Source organism: Gopherus evgoodei, chromosome 1, assembly GCF_007399415.2.
Source record: "Gopherus evgoodei ecotype Sinaloan lineage chromosome 1, rGopEvg1_v1.p, whole genome shotgun sequence".
Lineage (NCBI taxonomy): Eukaryota > Metazoa > Chordata > Testudines > Testudinidae > Gopherus > Gopherus evgoodei.
The window spans coordinates 205,842,065-205,869,212 of record NC_044322.1 but is presented as its reverse complement, the minus strand read 5'-3'; the positions used below and the strand labels follow the sequence as shown (position 1 = coordinate 205,869,212).

The window sequence follows — 27,148 nt, the reverse complement described above, 5'->3', positions numbered from 1 at the left end:
CGGCATTGTCCATCCCCTAAAGTCCTCCCCTGCTCTCCCACTCCCCACACAGACAGTCCCTACTGCATCACAATGGCAGACTCAAAAGACCCTGTAGCAGAATATACAGCCAGAAAGATTATAGATCAAATGCCCAAAGAGCCATGGATGGGGACCAGCCCTGTGGTTGATGCTCTGCAGTACCATGCAAGGCCAGACCTAGTTTGGAGGGTCCCACGCTACCAAGGGGGATTGGTGTGTTGACTTATTGGCAAGTGCTCTGAATTGCGACATGGGAGATAGCTATAAGCTATACACTATCCTTCTCTCCCTGGACTGGAACTGTGAGGCAGCATGGAGGAGAGGAGGAAGAGGGGCTGGCATTGAACAGCTTTGAAAGCCTCCCAGGCAGTCAACATCAGTAGGAGGAATGTTGGCTGTGGCCTTGAGAAGAGAGGTGTTAGGATGAGGCTGAACCTCATTCCAAGCAAATACGTGAAGACTATCCCTTCCTTTGTCCCCCACAAGGATTTCTTTAAAGAGATACAAATCCTAATTAGACTGATATTCATCTGTTTCATTCACTGAGGTTGAAGCAACAGCCCAAAATGGCAGCTGGGAGTCTCCCATAATGCATCTGTCTCCTTTTCTCCCCACCCCAAGCCTGAGAGTTCTGTTACCCCCAGAAATGCTGTTTGATCACTGAATACAAAGGTAGTTGCACTGGTCCTGCAAGCCTCTAGAACGTCTTTTCCAGCTAGTCTCCCTTCCAATTCCTCCACTTAACTGGTGTGAGCAGAAAAATCTTCCTTTCCTGTTGTCTAGCCTCACAAATCCAGAATACACTGCAGGCACTCCAGATAATATGATCTCTTTGGGAAGTGATAAAACCTGGAGCCTTCCCCTCTTCACTAGTTCTCTCTCACCTCTTCCCCCCACACTCACTGGCCTGGCTATGCATTTCCTGGGTCTCAGAGTGCCTGCCTGAAGATGAGCTCCTTCAGCTGATCCAGCCTGTCATCTCTCAGTGCATCTCGGATGGAATGGAAGAAGCTGAAGTAGTGCTGAAAGTTATGCATCATGAGCAGGACACCGGCCAACAGCTCATTGGTCACCAGGAGGTGATGGACGTAGGCTCGACTATGGTTCTGACAGCAGTAACAGGTGCATCCGTGCACCAAGGGACCAAAATCATCCCGGTACCTAAGAAGGTAGAGGGGGTAAAAGGGCAATGGGAAAAAAAATTAATCGCAAGTAGTAGGGAGCACCCATAGTTACCACGTAGCAGCTGTTTGGTGGCCTGAGTCAAAAGGTTTGTGGGTTTCAGTCCAGCTCTTTGGGGTGTGGAGTCTGATGTGGTCCCCTCTGACACTAACAGCACTGCAAAGAGCACTACATGCAGGTTCATGAACTGAGTGCAGTAAAGCATTGTTTTAATGCCAGTTGACAGGCTATATGAGCGGTGATTTTATAACCACACATGAAATAAGTCATAACAGCTTTGCCTGCATTACTATATGGTATTAACAAATCAACAAATTACTGCTTTTAAAAAGTCACATCCCCGCTGCATCACAACACACTAAAATGAACCGACAGACTGGGGGAACAAAGGAAATAAACACAGTTTCATTCATGGATATAATGCGAGAGCAAACATTAAGGGCCTGACCCAAAGCCCACTGACATCAGTGGGAGTCTTTCCATTGACTTCAATGGCTTTTGATTCAGGCCCTAGCTCAGTGGTTCTCAAACTTTTGTATGAGTGACCCCTTTCACACAGCAAGCATCTGAGTACGATGCCCCTTATAAATTAAAAACACTTGTTTATATATTTAACACCATAATAAATGCTGGAGGCAAAGTGGGGTTTGGGGTGGAGGCTGACAGCTTGTGATCCCCCTCCCCCGTAATAACCTCACGATCCCGAGGAGTCCCGACCCCCAATTTGAGAACCCCTGCGCTAGCTGAACAGAATAGCGGTTGCAACTGTGTTCTGAGGGTGCCACACCAGTGATATTTTAATAATTTTCCACATGGGGGACCTTTACATCCACCTCTGAAATGCAGGATTCTCTGGGATGGTAGAATAGATCATCGCTACGTTCGCCATTTGTGTAGTGGTAACATAGCTGATATTATGGTGGGTAGAGGGAGGGAGAGAAGGAGTATAGGCCAATATGTTCAGAAGTGTAGGTGCCTCCATTTTGGTGCTTCACCTGAGACACATTAGAGGTCCTGATTTTCAATGGGAGAGGGCTCAGCACCAGCTGAAAATCAGCACCCTCCAATGAGTCTCAAGTTGGACAAAACATACTAAAAATCCTACGGCAATTTTCACAGTAACTAAATAGCCAGAACCTTGGTTATAAGTCATTTGAAAGATGACAGATTCAGCAGTGCATTGCTCCCCAGTATCAATCTGAGGCATTTGTCCAATACCAACTCAGAGGGAAGAAGGCCACCCATCTAGTGACCAACATTTCCTGCAGCACTCTAACTGTTCAGTGGACATTCCCTGTCCAGTGACTGTCCAGGTGTGACCCTGGATGGAGGATGAAATCACAGCTCAAAGTGTGAAGGCTACAGACACTATTTAAAAGCCACCACACACAAACCCACTTACCTTTTCTCTTTCAAAAATATCTCGAACGAAGTTATTTCTGGGTCAGCTTTTGAGGTTTCATTTATGTCTTTTTCAGCGCCATTTTTTCCTGCATCCTGGATCCCATTTTGTTCAAGGACTGTAACAAAACAATATCACTTCATCAATAGGCAGAAGCAGACAAGTAAAGGTGAAAAATATTCTGACAAGAGGCATCTCAGCTGCCCCTTGTTACAGACTGAACTTCCATCTCCATTATCTTCCTTTAATTATCAAACAACAGGTAAGCCAAATAAATTGTAAATGATCAAACTCAGACTAGAAGAGTGAGGTGGGGAGGGACTCAGCTAATCTGATAAAAATTCAGAACTGAAATAGCTGCACAGTTTTTTGCTGATCCGAGTTTAATTCCTTTTATTAAAGTCATTAAAAATCCTTGCAGTTTAAATTGCATTTTGTACAGTGTGTGATCACCTGGATTACTGGAACTATTTAACATAAAATAAGAACATAAGAACAGCCATACTGGGTCAGACCAATGGCCAATCTAGCCCAGTATCCTGTCTTCCGACAGTGGCTGGTGCTAAATGCTTCAGAGGGAATGAACAGAATAGGGCAATTTATTGAGTGATCCCTCCCATTGTCCAGTCCATGCTTTTAGAGAACATAAGGTTGTGTCCCTGACCATCTTGGCTAATAGTCATCGATGGACCCATCTGCCAGGTAATTATTTAATTCTTTTTTTAACCCAGTTATACTTTCGGCCTTCACAACATTCTATTGTGATGAGTTTGACAGATTGACTGTGTGTAGTATCAAGAAGTACTTCCTTTCTCTAGTTTTAAACCTGATGCCTATTAATTTCTCTTAGTTATTGTGACTCTTGGTCAGAGCTCCAGAGCTGCTGGAGGAAAAGGTAAGGGGACTGGAGATGCAAGTGGAAACTCTGGCTGAGTTTAGAAGGGGATTTGAGCAGATGATGGAACACAGACATGATGAGGCACAGGGGACAAGCTCAGACAAGCAGATAGAAGCAGGACCAAAGGACTCTGAGGAGGGGCTGCTGGGTGAGGAAAGTGGACGGTGGAAGCATGTGACTAGGAGAACCAGGCAGAGGAAAAGACAGGCCAGTGATGGAGAAATAGAACTCAGGAACAGGTTTGCTGAGTTGGGAAATGAAGATGGAGTACAGCAGGCTGCTGAAGGAGAAAGGGCGAGGAAGAAGAGGCGAGCAGCTAGTCCTGCAGAAGGAGGGGAGGAGTCAATGGAGGTGACACCAAGTATGAGCCCTAGGAGGACTGTAAGGGCGAATACAAATCGAAAGGAATTGCGACCACCTGCTGTGGGGGATAGACCACAGAATCGCACTGTCGCCAGGAAAAGGCAAGTCTACGTGATTGGAGACTCTTTACTGAGAAGAGTAGATAGGCCTGTAACTAGACCTGATCGGGAGAACAGAAGTGTGTGCTGTCTGCCGGGGCTAAGATACAGGATGTGGACCTGAGGCTGAATACGATCTTAGCGGGAGCGGGAAAGAATCCGTTGATTATCCTTCATGTGGGAACGAATGATACGGCTAGTTACTCGCTGGATTGTATCAAGGAGGACTATGCCAGACTGGGGAAGAGGCTCAAAGACATCGAGGCTCAGGTGATCTTCAGTGGGATTCTGCCGGTTCCAAGAGCGGGGCGACGAAGGAGTGACAAGATTATGGCGATCAACAGATGGCTTAGGGAGTGGTGTTATAAGGAGGGCTTTGGGATGTACGGTCACTGGGAAGCGTTTACGGATAGACGACTGTTCGCTCAGGATGGACTTCATCTAAGCAAGGAGGGAAATAGAATTCTAGGATGGAGGCTCGCCGACCTCATCAAGAGAGCTTTAAACTAGGAAGTTGGGGGAGATGGTTGGGAGATGTTCGGGAGATCTCCACGCCAGAATATAACCTGGAGAGGAAAGTAAACAAAGTGAGAGGGGATACCCTTGCGGTCCCAAGATTTGATCTAAGGAGGAATAGTGGAGTAGAAACCAGAGTAACGGGTGATGCTGGTGGTAAAAGGTCTCTGCACGACGGGGGAAAGAATGTCACTGACGCCAAACGCCGAAAATTAAAAGGTCTGTACACTAATGCGAGGAGCCTAGGTAACAAGATGGAGGAACTGGAGTTACTGGTGCAGGAAGTGAAACCGGATATTATAGGGATAACTGAAACCTGGTGGAATAGTACTCATGACTGGAACACGGTTATTGAAGGCTATGTGCTGTTTAGAAAAGACAGGAAGAAAGGCAAAGGTGGTGGAGTAGCCTTGTACATCAATGATGAAATTAACTGTAGCGAAATAAGAAGCGATGGAATGGATAAGACAGAGTCTGTCTGGGCAAAAATCACACTGGGTAAAAAAGCAACTAGAGCTTCCCCTGAGATAGTGCTTGGCGTGTGCTACAGACCGCCAGGATCTGATTGGGATATGGATAGAGACCTCTTTAATGTCTTTAATGAAGTAAGCACAAAGGGGAAATGTGTGATTATGGGGGACTTCAACTTCCTGGATATAGACTGGAGGACGAGTACTTGCAAGAATAATAGGGGTCAGATTTTTCTGGATGTGATAGCGGATGGATTTCTTCATCAAGTAGTTGAAGTACCTACGAGAGGAGATGCCATTTTAGATTTGGTGTTGGTGAGCAGTGAGGACCTCGTAGAAGAAATGGTGGTAGGGGACAACCTTGGTTCGAATGATCATGAGCTGATTCAGTTCAAACTAGATGGAAGGATAAACAAATGTAGATCTGGGATTAGGGTTTTTGACTTCTCGAGGGCTAATTTTAAAGAGTTAAAGAAATTAGTTAGGGAAGTGGATTGGACAGAGGAATTAGTGGATTTAAACGTGGAGGAGGCCTGGAATTACTTTAAGTCGCAGCTGTGGAGACTGTCGGAAGCCTGCATCCCAAGAAAGGGGGAAAAAACCATGGGCAGGAGTTGTAGGCCAAACTGGATGAGCAAGCAACTCAGAGAGGAGATTAGACAAAAGCAGAAAGCTTACAGGGAGTGGAATAAAGGCAGGATCAGTAAGGAAAGCTACCTTGGGGAGGTCAGAACATGTAGGGATAAAGTGAGGAAGGCTAAAAGCCGCATTGAACTGGACCTTGCAAAGGGAATCAAAACCAATAGTAAAAGGTTCTACAGCCACATAAATAAGAAGAAAACAAAGAAAGAAGAAGTGGGGCCGCTATACACTGAGGATGGAATGGAGGTTAAGGATAACCTAGGCATGGCCCAACATCTAAACAAGTACTTTGCTTCAGTTTTTAATAAGACTAGTGAGGAACCTTGCGATGATGGAGGGATGATAAACGGGAATGTGGATATGGAAGTGGATATTACCGCAACTGAGGTAGAGGCCGTACTTGAACGGCTCGATGGGACGAAGTCGGAGGGCCCGGACAATCTCCATCTGAGGATATTAAAGGAACTGGCGTCTGAAATTGCGAGCCCGTTAGCGAGAATTTTTAAGCAATCGATAAACTCGGGGGTTGTGCCATATGACTGGAGGATTGCTAATGTAGTTCCTATTTTTAAGAAAGGGAATAAAAGTGATCTGGGTAATTATAGGCCTGTTAGCTTGACGTCTGTAGTATGTAAGGTCTTGGAAAAAATTTTAAGGGAGAAAGTAGTTAAGGACATAGAGGTCAATGGTAATTGGGACGAATTGCAACACGGATTTAGTAAAGGTAGATCGTGTCAAACCAATCTGATCTCCTTCTTTGAGAAGATGACGGATTACTTAGATAAAGGAAATGTGGTAGATATAATTTACCTAGATTTCAGTAACGCATTCGACACGGTTCCGCACGGGGAACTGTTAGTTAAATTGGAAAAGATGGGAATGAATATGAAAGTTGTAAGGTGGATAAGGAACTGGTTAAAGGGGAGACTCCAGAGGGTCGTATTGAAAGGTGAACTGTCAGGCTGGAAGGAGGTCACTAGTGGAGTCCCTCAAGGATCAGTTTTGGGACCGATCTTATTTAACCTTTTTATTACTGGCCTTGGCACAAAGAGCGGAAATGTGCTAATAAAGTTTGCGGATGACACGAAGCTGGGGGGTATTGCTAACACGGAGAAGGACAGGGATACTATTCAGGAAGATCTGAACCACCTTGTAAACTGGAGTAATAGAAATAGGATGAAATACAATAGTGAAAAGTGCAAGGTTATGCATTTAGGAATTAATAATAAGAATTTTGTATATACGTTGGGGGCGCATCAGCTGGAAGCGATGGAGGAGGAGAAGGACCTTGGGGTACTGGTTGATAGCAGGATGACTATGAGTCGCCAATGTGATACGGCTGTTAAAAAAGCAAATGCGATTTTGGGATGCTTCAGGCGGGGTATTTCCTGCAAGGATAAGGAGGTGTTAGTACCGTTATACAAGGCATTGGTGAGACCCCATCTGGAATACTGTGTGCAGTTCTGGTGTCCCATGTTCAAGGATGAATTCAAACTGGAACAGGTTCAGAGACGGGCTACAAGGATGATCCGAGGAATGGAAAAACTGCTTTATGAAAGGAGACTCAAAGAGCTTGGCTTGTTTAGCCTGGCCAAAAGAAGGCTGCGGGGGGATATGCTTGCTCTATATAAATATATCAGGGGGGTTAACGTTAGGGAGGGAGAGGAATTATTTAAGTTTAGTACTAATGTAAGCACGAGGACGAATGGGTACAAACTGGATATTAGGAAGTTTAGACTTGAAATTAGACGAAGGTTTCTAACCATTAGGGGAGTGAAGTTCTGGAACAGCCTTCCGAGGGAAGTAGTGGGGGCAAAAGACTTTCCTGGCTTTAAGACAAAGCTTGATAAGTATATGGAGGTGATGTTATGATAGGATCGTTAATTTTGGCAATTGATCTTGGATTACCACCAGATAGGTCTGCTCAATGGTCTGCGGGGAGATGTTGGATGGAATGGGAACTGAGTTACTGCAGAGAATTCCTTCTTGGATGCTGGCTGGTGACTCTTGCCCACATGCTCAGGGTTTAGCTGATCGCCATATTTGGGGTCGGGAAGGAATTTTTCTCCAGGGCGGATTGGCAGGGGCCCTGGAGGTTTTTCGCCTTCCCCTGCAGCGTGGGGCACGGGTCGCTTGCTGATGGTTTCTCTGCAGCTTGAGGTCTTCAAACCAATTTTGAGGATTTCAATAACTCGGTCCTGGGATAGGGGTTGTTATAAAATTGGATGGGTGGGGTTCTGTGGCCTGCCTTGTGCAGGAGGTCAGACTAGATGATCAGATTGGTCCCTTCTGACCTATGAGTCTATGTGTTATGTGAAGTGGCAAATGACACTTCCTTATTCCCTTTTTCACACCATTTATGACTTGATAGACCTCTATCATATCCCCCTCAGTTGTCTCTCTTCTAAGCTGAACAGTACCAGAATTTTTAATTTCTCCTCATATGGAAGCTGTTATATACCCCTCATCAATTTTGTTGCCCTTTTCTGTGCTTTCTACAATTCTAACATATCTTTTTTGAGATGGGATGATCAGAACGCAACACAATATTCAAGGTGCGGGTGTACAATGGATTTATTTAGCAGCATTATGATCTTTTCTGTCCCTTTCCTAATGGTTCCTAAAATTTGGTTAGCTTTTTGGACTGCCGCTGCACACTGAATTGATATTTTCAGAGAACTATCCACAATGACTCCAAGATCTCTTCCTTGAATTGAAACAGCTAATTTAGACCCCATAATTTTGTATGTATAGTTAGGACTACGTTTTCCTACATACATTACTTTGCACTTAACAATTAATTTCACCTGCCATTTTGCTGTCCAGTCACCCAGTTTTGTGAGATCACTTTGTAAGTCTTTGCAGTCCACTTCTGACTAAACTATCTTGAGCAATTTTGTATCATCTGCAAAATTTACCCCCTTTTCCAGATAATTTATTAATATGTTGAACAGCATTGGTCCCAGTACAGATTCTTGGGAGACCCTGCAATTTATCTCTCTCCATTGTGAAAGTTGCCCATTTATTCCTGCTCTCTGTTTCTTGTTTTTTAACCAATTATTGATCCACAAGACACCTTCCTTCTTACCCCATGACAGCTTACTTTGCTTAGGAAATTTTGGGGAAGAACCTTGTGAAAGGCTTTCAGAATGTCCAAGTATACTATATAACTAGATCACCTTTGTCCACATGTGTTGACCCCCCTCAAAGAATTCTAATAGATTGGTGCGTATATGCAGCATTGATTCTTCCCCAACATATCAGACATACAGATGAGCATGATAACTCTGTTCTTTACCATAGTCCACTATAGTTTCAAGCAATTTGCCTGGAACTGAAGTTAGGCTTAATTGCCAAGATCATCTCTGGAACCTTTTTTAAAAATCAGCATTACATTAGCTATCCACCAGTCTTCTGGTACAGAGGCTGATTTAACCATTTACATACCACAGTTTAGATTTAGATTCTGCTGGAATTGACAATGGATTCGTGTGCATCCAAATCACGTTTTCGCAGTAGCTGAGTTTGATTTTTTCTTTTTTTTTGCCAAATAATTTAAGTCAGAAAGTCTTGACTGTTGTGGCAGCGATAATGCAGTTATGGGTGAAGGTTCCACACCTGGATTTTCAGCAGCGCATAACTTTCACAAATCATTACCTTGGCATCTGAAATTTCTCAGGCCTGCTCTCAAGTCAGAGGGGATGTTTCTGGGAAATTACTACTATGATGTATTATTTGTATTGGAATAGTGGCAACGAGGCCGTGTCATGGACCAAGACCCCACTGTGCTAGGCCCTAAACAAACACGGAAAAGAGGTAGTCCTTGCACCCAAAGAACTTACAACCCAAGTATAAGACACAAGGATGCAGATGGCTGGAGGAGGGAGCACAAGGAAACAATGAGACAACAAATGTGTTGAAAGCCTATTCAGCTGGTTTGAACTACCCAGGCATGAAAAACAAAACTAGATTCCAGCTATTAAGAGAACTGTTAGATACTTGTATTAAAACACTTGTGTATAAGAAGGATGACAGTCTCTGCATTGCTCAGACATTTGGTGAGACCATGTTGCAATACCAAGCCTTTACGTACTCATTTAAGCAGATACCTTCTGTCATGGGGATTTGAGTAATCTGCATTCTTTTGGAAGCATTTATATTAATCAAGGGGGCAAACTGGGTGAAGGCAGGGAAAAAGAACGGCCCAAGAAGAATGGCTTCCCCAACACTGCCCAGCTGGATAGGGAGAGAAGAGCTACATTACACACTGAATTTGACACTGGCAGGTGCATTCAAATCCCATTGAAATGTATAGGCCCAATCCTGTCCTGCTCAAAGTAAGGGCAATTCTGCAATAGACTCCAGTGGGCGCAGGACCAAAGGGAGAACCAGGGACTCAGCACACGACAGGATCAGGCATACAAAGGCTTCTGTTCAATGAACCTCAGAGGATGTATAACCCATGTTTTGGTTAACTGGATATGGATAACCCAGGTCCTAAATTAAAGGTCTCAAGTTCTCTTTGTTTAACTTCATCCCAAGTAATTTCTCCCCTGGAATGAGCAGAACTCAGCTGCTTTTCTCTGATTTCAATGGTTACAATACTTTTTCCCGTGACAAATGAGGTACATGGAAGATGACTGTGGAGCATGAACTATGTTGGGCATGATACTACTGTTACATCATCTTACGACCACAACGGCAAGGTTATCATGAAAATCTACCTGCAGCTTCAGGGTCAGGATTGTAATTGTAGCTGAAGGATAGGGCACAGCCCCGCTCTGTCACCTGGTAGGGAAAAAAGCTCTCAAACACGTCCACTCCTCTTTCAATGCATTCGAGTACCTCGTCCGGCTTGCCAATGCCATGAATGAGTCTAAGAGAGATAAAACAATATAGGTCTAAAGTGTTCGGAATGGAACTTACTGAGTCACTGTGGTTTCTCTCCAAGGAGAGGACACAGGTACACAGGAATTGACTTAACAGATTAGACCTGAGAGCCAACCAGTCCAGCATCCCGTCTCTCATGGTGACCAGCACCGGATGCTACAGGAAAGGTATAAGAAACCCCAAGAGTGGAATACACTGGAATGTGTTTTAGCCAGTGAAAACAGTAACATGTGAGCCCTGCAGTTATTAAACAGGGTGAAAGTTGACACATGGTCTATCGCCAGTCATGAGACCATGCTTCTCCCACATCCCATCTGTCTGGTATACAGCAGCACAGTTGAATTCCCCTTACCTCCCAGTGCCGACTGTTCTGCCTTTGCTTAGAAGGTTACACCAGCCACACATTAACTCAAGAATAATGTCAAAACACTATAAATTGTGTTTAAAGTGATTTGGCTCCCTCAACACCCATGTACAATGATTCTATCTCACGATCCATCTCACACCTTACGTTCTGGATCAGATACTTTGTTGAACATTCTGTGCCCTGGGTAACAAATGATTACCAGGTATGGGGATTTATTTACTACATGGGACTCCTAACCAGCAAAACACCATTCCATGTGTTAGAGGGTCCTTTTGAAATCCAGCAACAAAGTCACAAATCCACCCCCAGGATGGTGGGTGGAGTTGGATTCCCAAAACCGGAACCCACAAACACATAGGTAATGTGAGTGACTTTACTTGTGTGTAGTCCTCCTTAAGGCACTAGGACTATTCATACAAATAATGTTACTCGTGTTTACAGAATTGGGTCCTCAGAGCAAAGAAAGGAATTCATACTTATTTCACCCTACTGTCCCATCATGGGGCATGGGAGATAATTGACAGCTGATCCTCAGTAGAAGGTATTTGGAAGGCCATGGGAGTAGATTCCCACAGGTGCAAAGGGTATTAGGGGATGATACATCTCAGCAGTGGGGAGGCATTCCCCTTTTGGGAAGCACATATCTACTTTATAAAGTGTCTGGGATCTGTCTGCATGAAGAGGCACTAATGTGACAAGTCACTGTGGGAGGGCTCAGTTTTCCTCCCCATTCCTCTCCTCCCCATGTCCAGCTCAAATGTGCCGAGTTCACACAAGGGGATTTCCTTTTAGCTGATTTTCCTAAGAGGAAATTTCCCCCCCATCAGCCAGCACTATCAACTCCTCCAGGGCTTAGCAATCCAGCTGGGCTCTTCTTGCCTCTTACGCCATCAGTGGTAACACAGATACTGCTCCTGTCCTAATTTAGCTGGCAGTTTTGTCGAGGATGGGTGAGGCAGAAGAGAATATAATAGTCGTGCTTTCCCCCATGTGCACTGGCTGTGCTGACAACAGTAAAAGCTAATGTGCAGCAAGATCACTAGGAAAATACACAGAGACTGAGAAGAGCAGTAATAAGGTGCCATTTTTAGTCGTTTTTCTGACCATAATTACATAAGACCCTGTATGAGCACAGAATATGGATGCGAAAAGCTTACAAGATGATTTTGTTACATTCCCTGCTCCAGATAGGAAGAAAATGCTATTTAAGAATTAAACAATCAGTACTTATTATACATGTGATCGACTTTGACTGAAATGTTTCTTACAGAGAGCAAGGGTACAACCTTTCTTGCAGATGCTGAGATTTCTAAGAATGCTCTGGTTAAAATGAGAAGACAAAACCTTCTAAGCAATATGTTGAGGCAGCATCTTTTATCCTAAAAGATCCCAAAGGGCTTCAGAGACTATATAGATAGGCTATACTCCTTCACCATAGAAAAACAGCCATCTTTGGAGTGGGACACAACAGCTGTTCTTCACCAACTACACAACACAGTTTTAATAGGGTCATGCGTACGTGCATGTGTGTGTAAAATAGCTTTTACAACTAAATGTAAGAAAGTGGGACGTAAGTACTGAGTGAAATTCAAACAGGACCCCCAGGGCTATAAAGAGCAGTCATGATCACTTGACTGAAACAGAGAAGTAAACTATTTGATAGATGAGGTGGATGCACTTGTACAGTCACTCAAGTTAGCCAGATTGACAAGACTCTACAGCTCATTGGGGAACCTATATAAGGAGCTTGGATGGCAGCAACATGAGCTATTGAGAGCTCCAAACTCCAGGTACCTCTGAAAAGCAGCAAAGAATCCTGTGGCACCTTATAGACTAACAGACGTTTTGGAGCATGAGCTTTAGCAGATGAATATCCACTTTGTCGGATGCATGTAGTAGAAATTTCCAGTGGCAGGTATACATATGCAAGCCAGCTAGAGATAACAAGGTTAGTTCAGTTAGGGAGGATGAGGCCCTGCTCTAGCAGTTGAGGTGTGAAAACCAAGGGAGGACAAACTGGTTTTGTAGTTGGCAAGCCATTCACAGTCTTTGTTTAATCCTGAGCTGATGGTGTCAAATTTGCAGATGAACTGAAGCTCAGCAGTTTCTCTTTGAAGTCTGGTCGTGAAGTTTTTTTGCTGCAGGATGGCCACCTTAAGATCTGCTACAGTGTGGCCAGGGAGGTTAAAGAGTTCTCCTACAGGTTTTTGTATATTGCCATTCCTAATGTCTGATTTGTGTCGATTTATCCCTTTCCGTAGAGACTGTCCAGTTTGGCCGATGTACATAGCAGAAGGGCATTTTCTCTACGGAAATGGATAAATGGACACAAATCAGATATTAGGAATGGCAATATACAAAAACCTGTAGGAGAACACTTCAACCTCCCTGGCCACACTATAGCAGATCTTAAGGTGGCCATCCTGCAGCAAAAAAACTTCACGACCAGACTTCAAAGAGAAACTGCTGAGCTTCAGTTCATCTGCAAATTTGACACCATCAGCTCAGGATTAAACAAAGACTGTGAATGGCTTGCCAACTACAAGACCAGTTTGTCCTCCCTTGGTTTTCACACCTCAACTGCTAGAACAGGGCCTCATCCTCCCTGACTGAACTAACCTCGTTATCTCTAGCTGGCTTGCATATGTATACCTGCCCCTGGAAATTTCTACTACATGCATCCGACAAAGTAGGTATTCACCCATGAAAGCTCATGCTCCAAAACGTCTGTTAGTCTATAAGGTGCCACAGGACTCTGCTGCTTTTACAGATCCAGACTAACACGGCTACCCCTCTGATACCAGGTACCACTGAGCAAGAGATAACTGCAAGGCTAGAATCATGCACCTGAATTTCCCTTCCCTTTGATCATCATAAACTGAGGGTTCAAGTCTCAGAAGGTGGCCAGGACAAGGGGATCCTGAGAGGGAAGCTCAGTTACAGGAGGTAGCAGAGCATCAATCATTCTCCTCATGAAACACTAGAAAAGACAGCACTCATTGAGTTGATATATGATTTCCATAAGAGCCTCAGAAGGGTATAAATGAGGCATCTGTTTTTACCCCTTCATCCCAAAAGACTCCAACTGTACCATCTTGGCACTCTTATGCACTCAATTGTGTTTTCTGGAGCCTCTGGCATATTTATAAACATTTCTGGGAATCGTGAATGAGTGTCTACCATTTATAAGATTTAGGATATTGTTGCAAATGGCTGGATCCAGGCACAGTTCATGTAGGCAACATACAAGCGTTCCCCATCCTCATCTGCCAATGCCCCTCACTCCTGACCTACAACCCCCTTGATATTCCAGTCTTCTGAGAGGAGACAGCTGCAACAAACTGGGTAGGAGTTTTTGCTAGGTGGTTAACCATTCACTCCAGATTGCAATGACTGAAAATTGTTTTTAGCTATGTTCCAAGTTAGTCATGATCCACGGAGGCCAAAGGTGAAGGGCTCATACCAGTCCCACCCATGATTCTGTCTAGAAATAGGTTTGAACCCAAACCCTGAATCCTCCCCAAAGGAAGAGATCACATCCATACTGTGGGCTGTTCCATATCTCTCGCCCTGTGCCAACTATGCCTTAAAAGTAAAATTGGGGCCATCAAAGTCAGCATTTCAATAGCAAAGGATGCAGCATTTGGCTCAGACAAGAATCTTTGCGAGAATAAATGGGTTTTCTGGACACTGGCAAGAAGCAGCCTGTGGTAACTACCTACAGTAGAACAAGTGGGTTTTGGTCTATCCTCCCCTTAAATCTGACCTTGGTTTATCCTCCGGCAGCTCCGCTGTGACAGAGGCTATCAGTTTCAGCTTGGTCTCCTTGGCCATGGCTTGTCCCTGAAAACCATCCAGCAGAAAAGCACCCACAGGTCGCTTGGCAGTCTCTCTAGCCGATCTGAGTCTCTCCTCCAACACGTCCCCGCCTTCGATCACTCCAACCATCACACTGCCCTGCAGCTCCTGGCCCAGGTGAAAGTTGCAAATGTAAGAGAAGTGCACTTCCCCAAACAAAGTTGTTCCAGGAAAGCCCACCACCCCCCAAGAGTTGGTGCATTGGCACAGCGTCTGGATACTTGGCACTCTACATTTGCTTCCTAGGCACCGTTGGGTTCAGTGGTAGTTGAACCTTCCTCAGATGTATCAATTAGGATGCAGTGTAGTCTAGGGTTTAGAACAGGGGAATATGAAGGTTCTGTTTCTGACTCTGCCAGCAACTCATTTCATCTCTGGGTCTCATTAGACCCATCTCCCATAAAGAGATAAGAAGACTGACCCACCTTGGCAACCTGCCTTGTATTTCTTAGGCAAAGGCACTACAGAAATGCCATGTATCAATGCAGAATACATTAGGGAAATCCTGCCCCCATGCCTTGCTGCTACCATGGCTTTCACCCACCACTACACGTCTTGTGGCCTTTCAAGGGATTTCTAGCATCAATTCCTGGCAGCCCCATGCTGGGCCCTTGGTCTCCTCGCTAGTCAGGTCCAGGCATGCCCCTCAACACTAGGAACAGGGGAAGTCTCTCAAACCCACTGGAAGAGCTAAGGAGTAATACTGACGAGTCCTATTCAGTTCCCCACAGCTAGGCGGACTGCGCTTGCAACACAGGGCTTGACAGGGTTAAAGCTGGAAAAAAATAAAATGAAAGGCAGGGTAGGTGGGATCTCTGATTTCTGAACAAGGAGAAAATGCTACCTCTTGCTCTACCCAGGAATACAAAGTGACTCTAAAGGATAAGAGACCACTGTTCTGTGAAAACAGAGGAATTAAAAGCCATGGAGGCTGAACTCCTTCTCACTCCTAGAGGTTAGTCCATCTGGGTCAAGGGTGAGGCACAAGGGCAGCAGGAGGGAAGTTTGCTGGGCTGCTGCCCATGTTATGCCTGATCTGTGGATAGCCTAAAGACTTCCATTTCCAATCCAGCCCTAAAATCACTCAGGTCTAACCTCACCGTGTGCACTAGGTGTTCTTTTGCTCACACGCTGGGACCTTCACAAGGCTCAGTACACACAGAAAAGCAGCTGCAGTGCTGCTGCCTCTGATACATTTGGACCTTACCGGCGATTTCTCCTGCAGTTGAAGGCACTCGTCAAGGAAGGAAAGCGACCGGTCCACAGACTTCTTGGCCCGCTTTCTGGAGGTTTCACCAGAAATAGTGTCTCCATCAGAGAGGCACTGAAGCCAATCTGGCTGGAGAGCACGCTGCATGCTCATGAACTTGGAAGCTGTCATTTCCATTCGCCCTCCGTAGCCCCATATGGACACTGTCTGTCAAACACAAACAAAAGGAACACAGGAATGGATGTTAATTGAAGAGGTTAAGAGAACTTTCAGGGGAAGTCAAAGACTTTAAGGTCAGAAGGGACCATTATAATCATCTAGTCTGACCTCCTGCACAACGCAGGCCACAGAATCTCACCCACCCACTCCTGTAACAAACCCCTAACCTATGTCTGAGTTATTGAAGCCCTCAAATCGTGGTTTAAAGACCTCAAGGTGCAGAGAATCCTCCAGCAAGTGATCCATGTCCCACGCTGCAGAGGAAGGCAAAAAACCGCCAGGGCCTCTGCCAATCTGCCTTGGAGGAAAACTCCTTCCCGACCCCAAATATGGCGATCAGTTAAACTCTGAGCATGTGGGCAAGACTCACCATCCAGCAATTGGTCCTGGTAAAATGCCTGCCACTGCAATAACATTCCCTGGACAAGCTCTCAAAGGGAGACAGCTCAGAAAACCAACTGTCTCTAACATCAGGCATGAAGGTCCAGTGGTTTGAGCAGGAGACTGGGAGTCAGGAGTGCTGGGTTTTCTTCCTGATTCTAACGTTAACTCCCTGTGAGACCTTTGGCAAGTCACATCATCTAATGCCTCAATTTCCCCATCTTTACAATGAGGATGACAACACTAACCTACCTCCCAGAGATGCTGGGAAACAGGCTTGAGAGCTGAAGTGACTTCCCCATCGCCATCCAACAAATCAGTAGCAGAGCAAGAAAACACCTAGATCTCCTGACTCCCAGCCTGTGCTCTACCCCATGAATAGTTGCCAACTACGGCAAAAGGAATCGCAGGTGATTGTGCAGTGCCTACACAACAGTGAACTTATACATATATACACTCCTGAGGGTAATTCCATCATTTCCCAAGTGGTCAGATGTGAGGCCTGAAATTAAGTTCTCTCACATGTTTTCCCATTCTTCCTAGTATTTCTGTGTGTGTAGGCCTTCATCTTCCATTTTTATTATTCTCATATTATCCCATGTAGGCTGTGACGCTGTACCCCATAAAGCTTTATGGGAATATGACATAACTAAAATATGCTTTGTACTACCTGTGCCATGTAACATATCTTGGTAAAAATTATGGTCTACTATATCTATTCATCCTATTTGTATACATATATCATTTTGTACTTGAGGTTAAAAGTATTGGCTGTATTTGCTTGTAAGGCATTTGGTCAGCTTTAGGCAGAAATTCACAAGGTTAAGTACCCGATCAGGAAGCGCTTGGGGAACAATGCATTTTGAAATGCTCCAATCCACATAAGAAGTCTTCCTGAAGACATACAAGATACCATGTGGACAATGGCTTCTGCCTGTAAAGACTGAGTCATGTGTGGACATGTGACTTGCCCAGGTGACTCCAGACCTCCATCTTGGAGCTGAACTTTGCATAGGAAAGAGGAAGGGGTCTCCACCCAAAAGAGAAAGTCTATGTAAACTCCTGGGAGACACCTTCATTTGGTCTTCAGCTGGCTAAAGAGGGAGCCTCTCCACCCCCTAGGATATTTGAAAAAAAACGGGAACAAAGGGGTGTGAGTGATTGTTGGACTCAGACTAAAAGGAAATTAGTCTGTAAAAGGGAGCATCCTGGAACTGGTGAGGATTTTATCTGTATTCAGTTTGAACAGACATAGATTTGCGCATTTTATTTTATTTTGCTTGGTGACTTTATTTTGTCTGTTACTACTTGGAACCACTTAAATCCTATTTTCTGTATTTAATAAAATCACTTTTTACTTATTAATTAACTCAGAGTATGTATTAATACCTGGGGGAGCAAAAACTGTGCATCTCTCTCTATCAGTGTTATAGAGGGTGAAAAATTTATGAGTTTACCTTGCATAAGCTTTATACAGGGTAAAACGGATTTATTTGGGTTTAGACCCCATTGGGAGTTGCGCATCTGAGTGCTAAAGACAAGCACACTTCTGTGAGCTGTTTTCAGGTAAACCTGCAGCTTTGGGGCAAGTAATTCAGACCCTTGGTCTTTGTTGGAGCAGACTGGAGTGTCTGGCTCAGCAAGACAGGGTGCTAAAGTCCTAAGCTGGCAGGGAAAACAGGAGCAGAGGTAGCCTTGGCACATCAGTTGGCAGCTCCCAGGGGGTTTCTGTCACATACGTTTTTTATATTAGGAAGATAAAGCACTGGCCCAACATTGTCATTCTTGCATGCAAGCTTCTGAGCAAACAAAGACGTTGCTCTTCAAGTGCCAGCCTTCTTCAGCGTGATGCACGGGCCTGAACGAGAATTCAGGGAGAGCTACTGAAGCCATCATCACCATGGGCATAATGTGTTTCATCTCTATCTGTGGATAATGTAATTACATTGTGTGGGCTGCCTGGTAATTGCTCCAACTGAGTTGGTATTGTTCTTGCTACACTTGTGATCTTAGGTTTTTAATAGACATCCAAGTAATGTAGGCCTCTACATTTAAAAAAAGAGGATTTTACAAAAGCTAACATGAATACACATGTTTTCACGATTTTTTATTACTTTTTTGGTTCACTGAACAGCTTTTCTGTATTTAAATATAAAATTCACTCTTCTGCTGCATTGGAAACCCATAATAATTAGCACTGTGTTAGTGCACAAGACCCACAAAGTGAAACTAATCAGATTTGTTTCACCTCTCAAGCTGATGTGCAAAATGTAAACACTGTTTTGATTTTTTACCAGAATGGCTATTTTATTTAATAAAACCAAACCATGGGGAAAGAGATGACCCAGATGACTGGTGAAAGACTATAGAGCCTCACACCAGAGGTTCAAATCCAACCCGGGACACTGATTCTGCAAAGCAGATCTTTATGACTACAGTCGCAGTAACTTTAAAGAGACTTCATACCAGGATGGGCACCTGCCAGAGCAGATCCAGTTACAGTATCAGGCCCTTACGGCCTGATCTTATTCCCTTTGAAGTTAAAACTGCCACTGACTTCAATGACAGCAGGATCAAACCTTAAGTGAGTAGCGACCAAAAGTTGTTGCCATTTGACAGCACTGTAGCCTGTGTGAAATGAGTAGGGTGGGATTCAGCCCAGTTCCCAGGCGTCCTCTTCACAGAAACCACCACCACAAAAAGAAAAAATAATTACTCCCTTTTGTTGACACCTTCCCCAGATACTTCCAAGACTGAATGGTTCATGAAAATTAAACTCCCTCCCGCAGCCCCTCAGAGGTGGCTTCCCTATGGTTGTGGCACAACAGTAAACCGTAAGGGCAGAGCAAAGTGTGTGCAAGGAGCCTGAACTGCTTCTGTACATAATCTGTGAATATACACAAGACTTCCTACTCTTGGGCACTCATGTCAGCACCTTCCACCAGCACTAAGTTTCCCTTCATGTGGCCCTCCTGAATGTGTGGCTATACAAGTGAGACTCAAAATATTACATGGTCTCCTAGGGCTCCATGTTTATTGCCAATGACACTGGAGAAAACTTGCTCAATTTATAAGCCACAATTTTTTTAACTGACATATAACAAACTGCACATGAATCCAGTCTATATTTGTGTGGCCCTACAAAGTCAGCAGACAGGACAAGAGCACCCAGGATCAGGCCTGGTGCATAAAAAAAGTTCCTCTATCTGATGATACCTCCACTTTAAACCCCAATGGAAGATGGTGGGAAAAATCTGGACATTGTATCCTAGTATACACTGGTTCACTTTCCTATAACCCCAAAGAGGGCATTCTGTAGCTGCTAAGCAGGGCACACACAATGGCATCTAGGAGACATATGTTTTGTGAGGTTTCATAAGTTTTTACACTCACCGTACCTTGTTGTTGTTGTAGCCAGGTGGGCAGGGGGTACCAGGATCATGGAGAGAGCAGTACAGCACTGACTCTGGCATACCTGGAGGCACAACAGAAAAATTAATGTCAGCTGTAATCTTGTAGACCATTACGGCTATGCTGGCAACTTGCTACGAGATGGCTATTAATTTACAAAAAGGGTAACCCAGGAATGCACACACCTGACATCTTTCTCAGAGACAGACATGGCTTGTTTGATCTCCATAGCAACACCACATTCAGTTGGACAGCTCTGTCCACACTCTACTAGTTACAGGGAGGGGCAAAGAAAACCACAAGAGTAGCATTATTTAATGCCACAAACTATGTGAAGCCTTTGGACTGTTTACTTGATTAATGCTACTGCTGCCAAAAGTAAACCAGACGCAACGACAGCTGACTCACTTGTCCACTGAATGAATGCTCTGGGGACATCTGACACTTGACATCGTCTAGGCTGGGTGACATAAACAGTCTCAGACCTGGAGTTTAAAGGAAGGGCAATATATACACCAAGACAGTAGAATGAGCTGTAGCAATGAGAGATTTATGATCATTTCACAAGAAACAGAACAAGCTAGATGCATTGAATGCAATAAAGGTCTCTGTTTTAGAGATACAAGTAGAGATTTGTCAAAGCCATCTAGGGCAGTAGTTCTCAACCAGGGTCAGGGGGTGGAGGCGGGCAGAAGAATGTTTCAGGTGGTGCTTCAAGCATGGTCAGGGTTAGACTTGCTGGGGCCCAGAAAGCCGAAAGCCCCACCATATGGGGGTGAAGCCCAGGACCCTGAGCCCCGTTGCCTGGGGCTGAAGCCAAAGCCTGAGCAATGTAGCCTTGCGGGGGCCCCTGTGGCATGGGGTCCCAAGCAATTGCCCTCCTTGCTTCCCCTGAATTTTATATGCGGAAAACCAGTTATTGTGCGGCAGATGGCCATGGAGTTTTTATAGCATGTTTTGGGGGCGTCAGAAAGAAAAAGGTTGAGAACCCCTTATCTAGGGGATTTGATGCAAAGACAGACTTCCAAAGGAGCCCAAGGAGTTAGGTACCCAAATGCCAATGAAATTCACTGAGAAGTGAATTTCACCTAATGTCCTTAAACTCCTTTGAAAATTCCAACCATAACTTCCACTACAATTAATTAAAATTGTCTAAATCTTCTAACTGGACATTCTCTGCACTCAGAACTCCCTCCAGTAGGCGTTTTGGGTGCATAAGGAATGCAGAGTCAGGTCTTTACTCACATAAATATATCCCTAATCAAACACAGGGCACATGACAAATTTGTGTATATACCATAAAAAAAGTACATCAGGAGAACTCAAGATTGCAATGTTAAGAATTCTAGAACAAGGAAATGCCACAATTAAGGTTTCATGTGCAAACAATGCCTTTAAGGAGTCCTGGGGACCACAGAGGATGACACTGGTTCAGCGCTGCTAGATGACTGTGATGCAATGGGGAAAGAGGAAGACAGGAAGTGTCTGTCTGTCTAAGAGAGATAAGTGGTGCCTTGGTGAAAGGCCCTGGAGCCCTTACTTCTCTTTCCCTGGCTAACTGGGGGGTGAAGGGCACAACTGGTCTTAACTCCTGTGCATGTTTCTTCCTGAAACAAAAGGAGCATTCCTGTAGCCAGCCAGCCACCATGGAGCAAAGCAAAAAAAGACAAAAACAAAGGGAGCAAAGCAAGGAGAAGTTTGGTGGGATACGTAAACGCGAGCTCTCCACTGGTCTGAAAGGATGGCAAGATAAGTTTGTCCACATCCTTAAGCTTGCCCTTCAGAGATTTCTGAGGGCCTGTAACATGGTTCCTTCCCCAGGCAGCCACCCAAAACAGTTCCTCCAGTTAACAGATCTGCTCTAGGGGCAGGAATATCTGTCAGGAGATCCCACCACTTTTCTAAGTGAGACTGACTGATCTGTGCTGCTCTGCACTGCTGAGGTTGAATGAGGGCTTTGTATCAAACTAAACTGATTTTGTTTTGTGGGGGAAATAATCTAACCCAGATCAGCAGGGACCTGAAAGCTGTTACCTTCTGGGGACTGTATGAAGAAAGTTGTTCTTTGTATTGTTTCTAGTGGGAGAGGTGTTCACATCGCCAAAAAAATCATCACAAATGGCACTTATTAACACTAACAGCACAGAGGTCAAGGACTGAAAAGTCCAGGGATACTCAACTCCCTTCTTAACCCAGAGTTGGGTTCTTCCAAGTGAGTGCTGAAGCCCATTGCTGGGGTGTTATAGGGGAAGCTGTAACTGTAAATAAGAACTTCAGTTATTGTAGTGAGTGTAACAGTTTACAACTGCCATTAAATCCACTTTGAATAGAAAAAAAAAGGAGCTTCTCACACAACTCACTTGGGATCTACAACAGATCTGCACTCAAGTTTCTAGGGATGGACAGCTTGTCCCCTAATTCATTGCACCAAGCAACATGAAAATGTAGGGGATGCATTAGATGGGATCAGACTGCACCTAAACACACACACACACACACAGAATTTTACCTATAAATTTCCCAATTCCTTCTTTATATTCCTCCAAGACCTCGTGAAGTTCTACCCTGTGTCCAAACATAAAAGAATATACATTAGAAAAAAAATGAGAATGAGCCTGCAGAGAGGACTGTGGATGAGCTAATTCCTCAGTATGTTAGAAGACACACTCCAAACTTTGCAAAAAGAGCCTTGAAGTTTCAGCCACAGAATGGAGTCAGAATGGAGATAGAGGAATGACACAGTCACTACACCAAATCTCACAAGATCTTGTTGCCCCTGTACCCGCAAGATGGAGCTGTCATATAGATAAGACTCAGGCTTCTTCACTAAAGTGTTGTCCAAATTTGGATTAGACTAGGTAATGGAAAAGAAACCTAAACCCTGTCTACGCTACAACTTCCACCATTAGTATCACAGTGGATCTGCACAAGGAAGAAGTTACAGGTTCCATTTTTGTCAAGGTACATGCAGCCTAAGAATACAACTTTTAGAATTAGATTAGGGTGATCAGAGGTTTCTCATTAGAGAGTTTTACAAAAAGTCATAAAGAAACAGGGAAAGGCCATTTACATCATCCTGTTCACTTTTCAAAAAAGGCTTCCCCTTACATATATCTGCTCTTAGCTCTCACCTACAACAAATCAGCAGCAAACCATCCATCCCCAAGAAATCCAACCATAAGGAAAAGAGCGTGATGGTCAACATCTTGGCCAGCACACCACGGACTGAATCAGGGATTTACATTGATAAAAATCATGAGTGGTTACACATCTTGAACTAAAATGCCAATACTCTCTTTCTGGGGCTGTAACAGTCTCACATCATGTGGTCTGAGGTGGAATAGCTGTTTCTCTATAATCTCATTGTCCTGATGAACTTTAAGGAGGCAAGTCTCAAACCCTTCTGGTGAAGCAAGGAAGTATTGTTTCTTGTTTCCAATGGGGAAACTGGTAACACAAAAGCGGTGTCCCAGCTAGGCTTGATACTCACAGAGTTGAAAGCGTGAGCTGTACAACAGCAGGAACCCCTTCAACTGCCTGCAGTGTGTCATGGGTGAGGTGTGGTGGGGATCCTGTTTTGGTATACAGTAGGCAGCCCGGAAGCTCCATGGTTTGAACCCCATTCTTGCCAAGGTTTGTCAGTGTCCCAAGACGACAACCACTGACCACTCTGGAGAGACTCAGCTTCATCCTGGTTAACTGGTAGGCAACGTCCTTTAAAGAAAGAGATTATTTAGGTAGGTCTTTCTCCATCAAGATTTTGGGTTAATATTTGTATCTGTAAAAGCTTAGTAATTGACAGAAATGGAAAAATAAATTGTTTATTTCTAAGGCTACCTGGCATTCCAATACACCTGCAATAGATCCATTAGTAGCAGTGGGTCGAGAGGTAGTTCACATGAGAGTTATTATGGTATGAACTTTCACTCAGGAGACAAGAGTGGATAAAATTATTTTTTTTGTAAATCAGATTTTTTTTAATAAAATTATTTTTGAGGAAAAAACCTATCTAAAGATAAAGATATTATAACTCAAAGATACCTCATCATCGAATAGGGATTATGAATTCTAATTTTATAGCATAAGACAATATAGTCATGTAATGTTTAAGAAAAGTGTTGTAAATGAGTGCCAATAGTTCATGGATTAGGGACCCAATTTTATTGTGTTCCAAGGGCTTCTGTATGGATTATTTAGGTTAATCTTGCTATCTACCTAATGGGACTCAGTGCTAAGTCTAGAAGATACCATCAGAGATGCTTAGTTTTGCAATTCTCAAACTGTGGATGTGTGTCTCGAGATAACATGCTTGTTAACAGCAAAACTGTTTTAAATAAATAAATAAATAAAGCGAGGTGAGAAATAACAGACCTTAACCCTATTGTCCCTCTGCAAATCTGCGTATACAGAGGCAATCCCTTACCTCTCTCTAAAAGGTGCAAAGTTTCAAAAAGTTCAATAAATAGAAGATTGTTGGAGGCAGAACAGATCTGCACAAGGAGAAGAAGTCTGAAGATACATGTGAGAAGGGAGGGACAGGCAGTAGAAACAAAAGCAAAACTGTTTGAGCAGCATATTCCAGAAGTCTTGAGGTCTTTCTGAGAGTAACCTTCATTCATTTGAGATCTACCATACCATTCTCTCACTAGAAGAGAAAACCAATGATGGCAATAGGCCATAAAAGAGACCCAGTTTGGGTCTCATCTATCTCGGAGTTGTGAAGAATATGTATTAAGGTTATAACAACCAACAAGAATGCACTTTTATGTAGAAATCCATGATTAAATCGAGTCTTCCTGACTAATGATTTAAATAATGATTTAAATCAAATCCACCTGCAGGAGACCTTGATCTGTTTCTAGTTCTGTCGCTGTATGACTTTGGGTAAATCACTTCATTTCCCAGGGGTGCCATCTTTTCTCCCACCCTTTGCCTGTCTTGTCTATATAGATGGTAAACTCTTCTGGACAAGAACTGTCCCTCAGTGTATTTGTACAGCAGTTAGTGCAATGAGATCCATGTTTTTACAAGGGCCTCTGGATGCCAATACAAATAATTATTATTAATACTTAGATTAGTCAAGATTAAGGAAGATTATGAGGAACTTAAATCAAGATAGTACAATGGCAGATAAAATTTAGTGTCCATAAATGCAAGATTATGTACATTGGGAGTAATAATCTGAACTATTCACAAACATGGTGGCAGGGAGGGGAAGATTCTAAATTAACTGTAAACACCCAGGATAAAAGATCTGGGCAGTTCAAGGAAAACCTCTGTTCAATGCATAGCTGTGGTTTAAAAAGGCAAATAAACTGACCAATAAAGGAATAGGATAACTCGGGCAGAGTTGCTGACTTGTGATATTTAGGTGTCACAATTGGATGTGTACCCTAGTATTCAATATTAATCATAAAAAAAAGCTGGAGTTATGCAAACTCTTAGACTCTCAACTTTCACAGAATATCAGGGTTGGAAGGGAGGTCATCTAGTCCAACCCCCTGCTCAAAGTAGGACCAATCCCCAGACAGATTTTTACACCAGCTCCCTAAATGGCCCCCTCAAAGATTGAATCATAGAATATCAGGGTTAGAAGGGACCTCAGGAGGTCATCTAGTCCAACCCCCTGCTCAAAGCATGGCCAACACCAACTAAATCATCCCAGCCAGGGCTTTGTCAAGCTGGGCCTTAAAAATGTCTAAGGAAGGAGATTCCACCACTTCCCTAGTTAACCCATTCCAGTACTTCATCACCCTACTACTGAAAAAGTTTTTCCTAATATCCAGTCTAAATCTCCCCACTGCAACTTGAGACCATTACTGGTTGTTCTATAAACTGGTACCACTGAGAACAGTCTAGATCCATCATCTTTGGAATCCCCTTTCACGTAGTTGAAAGCAGCTATCAAATCTCTTCAGCAGACTAAACAATTCCAGTTCCTTCAACCTCTCATCAAAAGTCATGTGCTCCAGGCCCCTAATTATTTTTGTTGCCCTCCGCTGGACTCTTTCCAATTCTTCCACATCCTTCTTGTAGTGCGGGGCCCAAAACTGGACACAGGACTCCAGATGAGGCCTCAACAATGCCAAATAGAGGGGAATGATCACATCCCTCAATCAGTGGCAGTGCTCCTACTTATACAACCCAAAATGCTGTTAGCCTTTTTGGCAACAAGGGCACACTGTTGACTCATATCCAGCTTCTTGTCCACTGTAACCCCTAGGTCCTTTTCTGCAGAACTACTGCCGAGCCACTCAGTCTCTAGTCTGTAGCAATGCATGCGATTCTTTTGCCCTAAGTGCAGGACTCTGCACTTGTCCTTGTTGAATCTCATCAGATTTCTTTTGGCCCAATCCTCTAATTTGTCTAGATCCCTCTGTATCCTATTCCTACCCTGCAGCATATCTACCACTCCTCCTAGTTTAGTGTCATCTGCAAACTTGCTGAGGGTGCAGTCCACGCCATCTTCCAGATCATTAATGAAGATACTGAACAAAACCAGCCCCAGGACCCACCCCTGGGGAACTCCACTTGATACCAGCTGCCTACTAGACATGGAGCTGTTGATCACTACCCGTTGAGCCCGATGATGATCTAGCCAGCTTTCTATCCACCTTATAGTCCATTCATCCAGCCAATACTTCTTTAACTTGCTGGCAAGAATACTGTCGGAGACGGTATCAAAAGCTTTGAACTCACAAGCCTGGGTTTAGCAGGCCAATGCTCAAACCACTGAGAGATCTCTCCCCCCTTCACACGTTCATTTTAAGAAGTCTCTTTCTAGCCCTCCAGAAAGGAGTTTCCAGCAGGCCCTGCCTCGCTCTTCGCTCGCCAAGATCTGAGGCCCCGCGGCCTTTCCCCACTTTCCTGCTACTTCATTTCACCCCCGGGGGTGGGAAGGAGCCGGGCAGGTCTCGGGCCCTGCACTGGACGGGGCCGGGGGGGGTTGCTGAGCGAGCCCGTCCCGCGCTCACCCCACAGCGGCTGTCGCGCGGGCCGGGCCCTGCTCCCGGCTTGGGGCGCTAGGACCTGGAGGGGGTGGGGTCGCAGCCCCGCTCGGGTTAACTGGCCTCGACAGCCCCGTCGTGGTGACCGAGGGCGGCCGGGCCAAGTGCGCGCGAGCGGCACCGAGACCCCAACAGGAAGAACCAACCCAGCCGTTCCCTCCCCCCTTTACCTGGCTCGCGCCAGCCGCCTGTGTCGCACAAGCGTCTCTTCCC

General features: G+C 44.4%; 1 protein-coding gene across 9 annotated transcripts; it reads right to left on the bottom strand.

Annotated features, from left to right (window-relative positions):
- Positions 1-27,148, bottom strand: QTRT2 (queuine tRNA-ribosyltransferase accessory subunit 2). 9 transcript variants are annotated; one of them, XM_030533192.1, is made up of 11 exons: positions 27,106-27,148; positions 23,419-23,642; positions 22,438-22,493; positions 20,337-20,413; positions 19,916-19,992; positions 19,097-19,193; positions 15,915-16,124; positions 14,616-14,815; positions 10,317-10,468; positions 2,606-2,723; positions 1-1,182 (listed from the first exon to the last, which is right to left on the bottom strand). In XM_030533192.1, exons 2-11 carry the CDS (start codon positions 23,616-23,618, stop codon positions 951-953), a joined length of 1,419 nt encoding a protein of 472 aa, XP_030389052.1. In that variant the 5' UTR covers positions 23,619-23,642; positions 27,106-27,148; the 3' UTR covers positions 1-950. The 9 variants fall into 9 exon arrangements, with proteins under 9 accessions (XP_030389052.1, XP_030389061.1, XP_030389069.1 ...); XM_030533201.1 differs by lacking the exon at positions 27,106-27,148 and adding an exon at positions 26,903-26,973; XM_030533209.1 differs by lacking the exon at positions 27,106-27,148 and adding an exon at positions 23,766-23,775.

What these genes read in the sequence shown, in the direction of transcription:
- QTRT2 (XM_030533192.1), bottom strand. Translation starts at nt 23,618, where the DNA reads ATGAAGCTGAGTCTCTCCAGAGTGGTCAGTGGTTGTCGTCTTGGGACA. An exon ending in TTGGTCGCTACTCACTTAAG is followed by an intron (nt 16,125 to 19,096) that starts GTTTGATCCTGC and finishes TGTGTTTGACAG; the next exon opens with ACAGTGTCCATATGGGGCTA. An exon ending in AACTGCAGGAGAAATCGCCG is followed by an intron (nt 14,816 to 15,914) that starts GTAAGGTCCAAA and finishes CACCTGGGCCAG; the next exon opens with GAGCTGCAGGGCAGTGTGAT.